Genomic DNA, 10,106 nt, shown 5'->3' with positions numbered 1-10,106 from the left:
CGATAAAAAATTACATTTTTTGTACAATAAAAAAAATATTTGCATAGTATATTAGAATAATTAAATCGTATCTGTACGTGTACATAAGTACATATTTTGTTTCCAAATTATAAAAAACTAGCGGCAAAAAGTCTGTATATTAAATTAAAATAATGTATTGAACGAAATCGAAAAACGTAACAAAACAGAGTTTTAAATATTTTTTATTTGTATTTTTACAAGACAGACGCAAAAAACAGCTTATTTCTTTAAAATTATTATTTTTTCCTTATACTTAAAAATATTCCAAAACTATTATAGCCCAACAAAACATCTATATTTTTTGTGGACAAGGTCACGGGCACCACTAGTATTTTATGATAATCCGATAACTTCGACGGATAAGATAAATATTGGTAGGTACACAGTTTTACTCATTACATATGAGTATTATCTTTTTGATAAATTGAGCTTAGCCATCTATCCAGCCATTGTATTAAAAAACTTAGCAAAGGTCGCACACGTGTCAAAAGTTACTAAATAATTATAATAATTTACTTTACAGAGTGCTAAATGGGTGTTACTTGTGAAACTATTATAAATACGCCACCAGATGGCGCTTTCACACCTGGAAGTGCAGTGAGCGGAGTAGTCCGATACTCGATTATAGATGTACCAGTGAAGAGAATAGTCATATCACTCAGAGGAGCTGGCATTCTTAATGTAACTAAGGGAAGATACATAGGAAGTTACACAAACAGTGAAGATTACGTCAACACCGCGACATTCGTTAATCTGAACGAAAATGATAAATCTAGTGGACACGTGAACACAGCTCAATTCCAATTCCAACTACCAGACAACATACCGTCGTCAATGATAATTAAAGGACAACTCGAAATTATTTGTAATATGCTATACAACCTCCGTGTAGAGTTTGTCGTATCAGGAAGGTTTTCGTGGAACAAAGTCTTCGAAAAAGACATTAAAGTGGTCTCAACAGCGATCAGACCGGCACTCTCCATGACACCGCTAACACGGATCGAAACGAAGAAGCTGTTCACGGTATTGAGCAAAAAGAACAACGTTAAAATCAAAGCAACAATTCAAAGCTGTGTGCTTAGGCCCGGCGGCAGATTAGAGCTGGCCTACGAAGTTGAAAATGAAACTAATATTGATATCATATCAGTTGAAACTCGACTGGTCGAGGTCTACAAATACTATGATTCGAACGTAAGTCACGCTATTGCAAAAGTGAATAAGGCTGTTCCTAATATGCAGTCAAAAAGTGCTGTGGTCAAATCGGGAGAGTCTTTAAAAACAAGATGGGAAGTCGATCTGCCACCAAACATTTATTCCATCGAAAATTCCAAAATGGTGATCAGAAGTTATGCCTGTGTTCTCACGACTGTGTTGCCAGTACCGCACAAAAACTACCACGTTGTTATTCCTTTACAAATTGGTACTTGGGATGATGGTGGCCAAAGTCAATCTACAACTGCTGGACCGTCAAATGAAGAACCGCCACCAAGTTATTGGCTATCTACAGATAATTTGAATTTTGAATAGATATATCAAATATTTTTGCGATAATTGTGAGGAAATAAATACGTGCGAGGCAATATTAACACGTTGAAATTAAGATCGACAAAATAAAAATATTCTGTGTAATAAAAAAACCGTCTTCTATGTTAAATTAAGATGAAAAATTTACAGTTAGTGTTATAAACTATGTTAGGGTATGAACTGTACTACCCACATATTTATTACTTGCTGAGAATTATTGAAAAATTTGTTAAGTAGGTACCTGAACAGTTTTTAAAGTGTCTTCAAATATTGAACTCTTGCCCTTTTTCAGTGTAAATCACTTGATTGTTTAGATCTTATTATGTACAAAATCGTTTGATAAGATATTTTAGTTAATTTAATAGTTTTTTATTGCTTTTTTATATCAGTAATTGTGTAAATAGCCTCTTTAACATTAAAGAAATCTAACCTTTCTATACCAGTGTCTGAATAGGCTACTTTCCTAAAAAAAATCAATCAATCAATTTTAATACTAAAAAATATTGGACACGTATATTTTTAATTGTCAATCAAACAAATAATTACAAAGTTACAGTGCGTTGAAGTTCTGCGCGACGTCACAAAGTGCTGCACTTTACGCACTCACTGACGTCACGGGCCTTTTCTTTAGAACTTTGGCACGCTTTTTCTCTTTACATTTTCATTAGTTTTAAAAAGTGAAAAATACGTGTCGAGTAGTTTTTGATAAGCTAACTGAAGGACTAATTATAACTCTTGCTTTTTTACCCAGGAAACATCCCTATTCTCTGTGCACATACTTTTCCCACTGTTCAAAGAGAGATTTGATATTATTGCTGGGCAAAATATACATGTCAACGTGAATATGTGAACTCTGTCAGTTTATAATATAACGCGTAAGATTGTAAACTAACAGTGGGTTAGGTTAGGTTAGATTGTAATTTAACTACGTCAGATTATAATCTGACGGAATTAACAATTTTACGGTGACATACACATGCCTGAGAGGAACCTATCATTGTGATAGTTAGTGAGAATGGGTGGATGTTACTCTCACACATAACTACTGAATAGATTTAGAGCAAAGTAAAGTAAGGTAACCGAATGTAAAGGTAAAGGAATGGAGGCCGCGTACCGGAAAACGCAGCGTGGGACGTCCACCTACAAGGTGGACCGACGACATCGTAAAGTTAGCAGGGAAGCGCTGGACGCAGACCGCTGCCAATCGATCAACATGGAAAGCATTGGGGGAGGCCTATGTTCAGCAGTGGACGTCCTATGGCTGAAATGATGATGATGATGATGAAAGTAAGGTAAATTACTACTTACCTTAGTAAATATTTTTTGACTTGATTATTTATAACTTTGTATATTTTAAAGCCTGTAAACCTTTGAAAAAGAGGCTGACAATAGTGACTGAGTTTCTTGCGCTGCTTCTTCTCAGCACTGGCCCATTTATTGTCCTGAAGCAGTGGTAGGGTTAATACTGGGACGTGTAAAAGTGCTTTTTTAAGCCTATTTACAGAAATAAATGAGTTTCATGAGTTTTATTAGACAAAACCTTACAATATTAGAGATTTGAAGATCTACTATTTTTTGCTGGGCTTGTAATAATAAAATATTTACTTGCCTGGTAGAAATAAGTAATACATTTAACCCATGGTGATTGTTTTACCATTAGGAAACTTTAATTTATAATAATTAGTAGTGGTAATAACGATAAGTAGCAAATTGATAAGTAATTGATAACACAAACACAGGTGAAGTGGATATAGTAGGGTTTATTCAACCTTCTACTGAATTCACTACTTTCACCGCTTCTGTGGATTGGTTGTTAATCACCTACTTGAGACCCAAGGGTCCCGGGTTCGATACCCAGTAGGGGCAGGACATTCCGGGTGAAGCTCGCGTCCACCTTCGGCCTGATCATCACTTCATGGTGGTGAGATGCAGGCCAAGAGCTTCAAATTAAGAATAAAAAAAATTAAACGCGGTGAGCTTTTTGGCTATTCACTTACACACAAATTTTAAGCTCGTATAATGGTTTCAATCACAAAAAACATCCAACCAAAACGTTTAAACTCAAAATTTAACAAATACAATATTATAAAAAGACCTCCACTCCAGAACCGTGCCCCATCGGCCGTCAGTTCTGCGTACTATGTGCCCTGCCCATTGCCACTTCAGCTTGCTAATCCGTCGGTAGGCAGGAGGCAGGAAGGCGCTGGACGCAGGCCGCTACCAACCGGGCAACATGGAAAGCATTGGGGGAGGCTTATGCCGTGCAGCAGTGGACGTCCTATGGCTAAAGCTAGTAAGTTTGCAATGTGTAATCTCTGGATCTACAGAACCGATTTTGAAAAAAAAATCATTTCCAATAGAAAGCCACATTATTTATGAGTGTCGTTGATACAAAGGAAACAGCGGTAGGAAATTTTTCAGGACAGCTGATGATGATATGTAGCAATATTTTAACGAAAACAAAAAGAAACAGTAGGTATGTCATTATTTGTTTCAGGAATAAATGTTAGATTCACAAAACATAATTTCAAACTTACTGAAACTTTTTTTGCTGTGGCAATAGTAGGCATTTGATTAACATGACTAAAAACCAGATTAATGACATTTGTTATTCAAACTACTGTTTATCCTCTCTGTGAAATCATTATATTTATTAACAGTTGCTAAAATGTTCCAGTGTCAAATTTTACTAACTGGAGAAAAATCTATCATCGGATTCTACGCAACAGGAGAAATAGTAAGCGGTGTTGTTAATTATGAGATCACGGAAAAAAGCACTTTTAACAAGATTATAATACAATTACATGGTAAAGGGAAATTAAAAATTCGGGCAAAAAGTTTACAAAAAAGCAAAGATAACTTTTACTACAACTTTGAAACATTTGAAGATATCGAAGAAATTTCACTACTTTCTTCCAAAGGAATTACCCAAGAGCCTGGAAAATATTCACTTCCTTTCAGTTTTACTATCCCTAAAAATATACCTCCATCGTTTGCCTATTTGAAAAGAAAAGGTCTACATAGAGTGAAGTGTCGCATCAAACATCAAATAAAAGTGGAATTTGCATCATTTGGCACAATCATTAATAGCTTTAAGAAATTCAAGAAAGAAATTTATATCGTAGCAGGCGTCAGGCCCAGAGTATCTCCTCTCCCATTGATCTATGGTGCACAGAAAAGCGTAATTCAGCTGTTCAACTTTAAGAAAAAATTAATAACAATCAAAGTCAACATTCAAAAATCTATATTACTGCCTGGCAATAAGATTATATTTGATTACGAAGTAACAAACGATTCAAATGTCAATATAATAACAGTGAGAGTTAAACTGATGGAAGTGTATACCTTAAAAATGGATCGCAAGAGAAATTTAACTGTAGTAGTTAAAACAAGTGATTTGGTGGTGAGGAGCCCAAGAATAAGGAGGCGCTCTAGTTACAAGCAATCGTTGGAGATCGAACTTCCGAGGACTGCGAGTTCGGTGGACTTTACTAACTTTCTGGTGCTGAGGGATTACTTCGTATACATATCCGTGGTGTTGCCATGTCCTCGGCGGAACATACTCCTAAAGATACCTGTTCTAGTGGATGCTAGGAAGGATGAGACCATCACTAAAATGCAGAATGATGTATTCATAAAACATTTTATTCAAGTGCTCAATGACTATGACCGCATGACCAGAAAAACATGTTGCCTTTGCTAATATGCGTGGTTTGTATCGTATAGTAGTTCTTTTTTTGTTAATAATAAACACGTTCAATATTTTCTTTACGCAGCGAAGTGCTCTGTTCTTGACAATTTCAATTTATAATCAACCCTTTCTTATAGTTTTATTAAACCTTCCACAGCTTGTCACAAAAAGAAGGTGCTAGATATAGATCGTTTCATACGCGAAGACGCGCCCCACCATTCTTCCGCTAATGTTTGAGTGTTATCGGTACACGCTAAATTATCCATGTGTGCACACGCACACTACAGTAATGACGCTCGGAATGCTTGGATCAAACTCCCCGCACCCCGTGCTTCCTCGACCAAATAATGGTGGGGCGCGTCTTCGTGGATTAATCGATCTATACTCACTTAGGCATTTCTGAACACTATTTACGCTCTTTGTAAAACGCTTTCTTTTTGTTTGGATAGGGAAAAATTTTCTGATGTCTTTGACTTTGTCTGTATTATAAACGATCACTTATTTTTTATGTAAAAAAACAAGTAAAAGTGTTTGAGTTTAAATATATACCAAATTATTATACATGTTAGTAATACTCATTTAATTATTAGGTATAAGAAAGATAAATAATAATTTAATTTGATAAACGCCTTGTAATTCTTAAAAAGAAAAAAATATTTAATAAAGTTTTTAACTTAAAAATAATTGGATTTTATTTTAATTTAACAACCTTATACATTATTATAAATAAGCACATTATACTAACGATTAAAATATTTGAAACAGATGAGTTCATTCGCTTAATACTTTATTTCAGACTACTTAATTCTACAACGCATATCATCCAGTCAACTGTAGGTGCATTGAGGATAATAAATGCAATAGCTATAAATTATTATTATTCTATTATCAGTATGACATCGTTGACCTTTTGTATCTTACTAATAACCGTAACTAACATCGTCGTCATCATTAATAATTAGGTATTATTAATGATGACGACGATATTATTTTACATAAAATGGCAAATATTTCTAATATTTATTAACCCGTTATCAAGAAATCAGAAAACATCATCATCATCACTATCCTGTTTCTTATCATCAGCCATTGCTTCCCAGTACGACGGAGGAGGGTCGTCAAGGTTTTCTGAATTAGGTTCTTTGTAATCTCCTACTTGAATCGGAATTTTCAAAGCAGCATTTATATGGGGAAATGGGATCACAGCAGTTATATAAACAAAGTAGTCTCGCGACACCATATTGGAGTATTCCAAAGAACCAATATCAAAAGGTATGTTGATAGACACATCAACGTTTGAAGAAGCACCACTGGCAATAGACCCAGTCTTGGATTCTGTATCATGAACTTCATTAGACACTTGGATCTTCCGATGTCCTCTAGTTGTAAAAGTATACGTTTCCACCAACTTAGTTTTGACTCCTTTCAAATTTAGATTGGTTTGGTTGAAAACTTCATAGTTCAACAGCACGTTACCGCCAGATGCATACACGCAGCTCTGTATGTTCGCCTTTATGTTGACAATGCTTGGTTTCTTAGTGAACAATTGGAAAAGTTTCTTTTGCTCTCCATAAATGGTTGGTTCCATAGGCAGCCTGGGCTTGATGCCAGAGACGACAATAATTTTTCTTTCTTCATTCTTTTTGCGAATTTGAAGAGACCTGGTCTGTCGAATTTTATTGCAATATAGTACTCGATGTTGCAAGTTATATCGTAGCTGATATTTCTTGTATAATATTTCAATGAAGGCGGTATATTTTGGGGTAAGGTGATGTTGAATGGGAACTCGTACGCTCCGATCGGTACAGGAACTGATTTGTCGTTATTATGCACCACATTTTTAATGTTTACGTACGTCTCTGAATTTCTATAAACGTGAGCGCCATTTCTTTCTCGACGGCTTTTCCTTAGATCCTTTAATTTTAAAGATCCACTGCCTTTCAGTGATACTGTTATTGTGTTAAACACAGTCTCTTCGTCAACTGCATATCTGATGATACCAGAAACAGTAGAACCCGGTGTAAATGCTCCATCTTGTGGTTTGAATAAATTTATTTCGCAGTGCACGCCCATTTTGTTAGATTTTCAATCGCCAGCACAAACGCACTTTATAATAATGTATGTATTATTTCACTCAGTTCTTATCGACGCCTTGACGTCGCGACGTCACTATCACTTGTGTCCGTGAACGAAATATGAATGTGTATTTAACCAATACATACTATCACTGCTTATCTTTGAAAGATAAATTGGGATTGTTGAGTTGTATGAGCCGCCATGTTCAGGAACAAAACAGAATCGCTGCCGAACTGCACATCGACTGGAGATCTATGCGCGTCGCGTGTCACCCATGTCCGTCCGACGATTTTAACAAAGACTATTTTGCAATATCAATTTGTATGCATTATGATATAATGCTCATATTTATATTATGATTTGAGCGCAAGTAACAGGTTACGCGCACAATTACGCGAGCATCTGTTATGTATTATTAGCAATGACTAACGTGATAATACGTGACGTAGACGGTTATTTTTGATGGGCTGATAATTCGANCGTTTCTTTGAGATACAGCAGATCCGCTGCCTGGGAATTGAAGTCAACTTAAATAAGCCATACATTTTACCTTCCTGATACAACATTTCTGCAGCTCGACATTAAAAAATCAATTGCTGTAACTAGTCAAAAGTCAATGAAGTAGTAACTCTAGATTATTCCAATCACCTTTATTAAATAAAGTTTAATTAGTAGACAAAACATGTAAAATTTCAGCTTTCTAACTTTCTTAATTTAAGATTTATGAATTTTTGAAATAGTTTTTTTGCTCTGGTGTAAAATCGGACTTTTTGAGATACGACAAAATCGCTTTCTGCCGTCGATATAGTTAATCAACATAATTATGAGCCTGTTTTATGTTTTTTTATTTATTATTTTTAAAACCTTTGTTTATGTACTTTAGTATTTTAGTCCGCCATTATAATAATTGAACAGCTTTTTTCCTTATTTACTTACATATTGTAACCTACCTATTCAACCATTTGGTTGCAATATGCATAAGTATCCAGTCATTCATTATTAAGTAAATGGTGATATTTATGATAAGATATAGCACTCATAATAAAATCAATCCCTCCAATTTATTGCACAATATTTATTTAACAATATTATTGATTACTATCATACATGATAGTTATCTAAGTTACCCATACATTTGTGTATACTTAGTCATTTTCTGTTTTTATATTAATCATAACTGAATCTATTTTTAGGCCAAGATAAAATTCCTAAACTAATGAATCAACCACCATTGATTAAAAATATTCAAATAATAGCCTTGTTATATAGATAGATAGTTAAATATTTGTAAGCGAACATTTACACACAAATTGGCAAATAATTGACAATGATAAAACAACAAGAGACAAAAGTAAAGTACGTAAACATAACCCTACTTCTGGCGCAGTCGGGTAAAAAGTATTTCAACATATTAATGTCAAAAAAATTCGGATTATTATGAAAATACTTTAATTTCATTCGAGAAGTCTAATTCTCCACAACTCACACGTAACCGGTAACAAAAAGTGTTTTCAATTTATTTGTGAATAATTATTTCAATATAACGTGTATTGCCGAATATATTCTCTTGAAATTTGAATGATATAAAAATTTGGATAAGTCAGATAAACTAAAAGGTCTTAGTGTTCCGTATAAAATAAACACCAACTTTCCCTCGAATCATCTTCAAATGAAATTCCCACGTCAAAATCGGGTCATCCATTTGAGAACTACATACAATGCTACATCATCATCATCGTCATGATCAGCTAGTTTAGTCTCCACAAGGACTAAAGGAACCACACACCAAACATAATGCAATTTTATGCCAGATAAGCTAAATACAAGTAGAAAGCGATTGATGAATCATAAATCCATATCAAAATTATTATCGCTGATATCCCCAATTCAGTTATGAGACAAATGAGTCATATTTTATTTGTTGATTTATGAATAGATAGCCGTTATCACAATATGAAAAAATAATAAAATTAAAAAAGTAATTCATAAAGTGGGTAGGTACAATAATCAGTAGGTATCTGACATGCCTACCTAAATAAATAAATAAATCTTTGGACAATTTCACACAGCGCCAGCAACTTACTAACCAAAGTAAGCAACTTAATGCTTGTGTTATGGGTGCTAGCTTAACGGATATACTACTTATATACTTTTTTTTTAAATACATAAATATTATACATAGTCACACCCAGACCCGTCACAGAAATTAAAATTCATCATTTCAATTTCTGCCCGGCCGGGAATCTAACCCGGGACCTCTCGGCATAGTAGTCCGTTCTGAACCACTACACCAAACCTAAGGTTAAATAAATTAAAGTAGGTATTTAAAAATTTTTGTACAAACATGATTAAGGGTGGGGTTCATCCATAAAGTACGTCACACGTAAAGAGGGGGGGAGGGGGTTGACAAAGTGTGACATGGTGTGACAAGGGGTGGCAGGGGTCCTAAGTTTCGTGACATCATTTCAATTGTTTTAAATATTAGTACTTAATTTAAATGGAAATAAAACTAATTTCGGAACTGCTGTTAATTTAATAATTTTTTCGATGTGAAATGCAACACATGTGACGTCACACTAGGGAGGGGGGGGGGAATATAAGTAGTGTTTGGTGTATGAATCAAGGAAAAACTAAAATATTTGGGGGCACGGTAGTGCAACCGCTAAGTCTAGCAAATTTTTTCAATTTCGGTCCAGTTTTATAAATATTTAACTACTTACTTAAATAACTTTGTAATACAATATAAATATAAAGGCGCACGGTAGTGTCCCCGCCAAGTCGAGTAATTTTTTTT

At 34.6% G+C, this 10,106-nt stretch overlaps 2 protein-coding genes and 1 pseudogene across 2 annotated transcripts; 2 read left to right on the top strand and 1 right to left on the bottom strand.

Annotated features, from left to right (window-relative positions):
* The first annotated feature begins 456 nt into the window (after positions 1–456).
* Positions 457–1,930, top strand: LOC114354007 (uncharacterized). Its single transcript, XM_028306221.1, has one exon. It carries the CDS (start codon positions 553–555, stop codon positions 1,546–1,548), a length of 996 nt encoding a protein of 331 aa, XP_028162022.1. The 5' UTR covers positions 457–552; the 3' UTR covers positions 1,549–1,930.
* A 1,900-nt stretch (positions 1,931–3,830) lies between these two features.
* LOC114354004 (uncharacterized) lies at positions 3,831–5,892 on the top strand. Its single transcript, XM_028306220.1, has one exon. The coding sequence runs from the start codon at positions 4,214–4,216 to the stop codon at positions 5,246–5,248; it is 1,035 nt and encodes a 344-aa protein (XP_028162021.1). The 5' UTR covers positions 3,831–4,213; the 3' UTR covers positions 5,249–5,892.
* A 261-nt stretch (positions 5,893–6,153) lies between these two features.
* Positions 6,154–7,703, bottom strand: LOC114354005 (uncharacterized; annotated as a pseudogene).
* Between the last annotated feature and the right edge of the window lie 2,403 nt (positions 7,704–10,106).

The sequence above is a fragment of the Ostrinia furnacalis genome, unplaced genomic scaffold (assembly GCF_004193835.3).
Source record: "Ostrinia furnacalis isolate ACB-3 unplaced genomic scaffold, ASM419383v2 OfSCF1909, whole genome shotgun sequence".
Classification (NCBI taxonomy): Eukaryota; Metazoa; Arthropoda; class Insecta; order Lepidoptera; family Crambidae; genus Ostrinia; species Ostrinia furnacalis.
Note: the sequence above shows the minus strand (reverse complement) of the source record. Positions and strands in the feature narration are given on the sequence as shown.

What these genes read in the sequence shown, in the direction of transcription:
- LOC114354004 (XM_028306220.1), top strand. Translation starts at nt 4,214, where the DNA reads ATGTTCCAGTGTCAAATTTTACTAACTGGAGAAAAATCTATCATCGGA.
- LOC114354007 (XM_028306221.1), top strand. Translation starts at nt 553, where the DNA reads ATGGGTGTTACTTGTGAAACTATTATAAATACGCCACCAGATGGCGCT.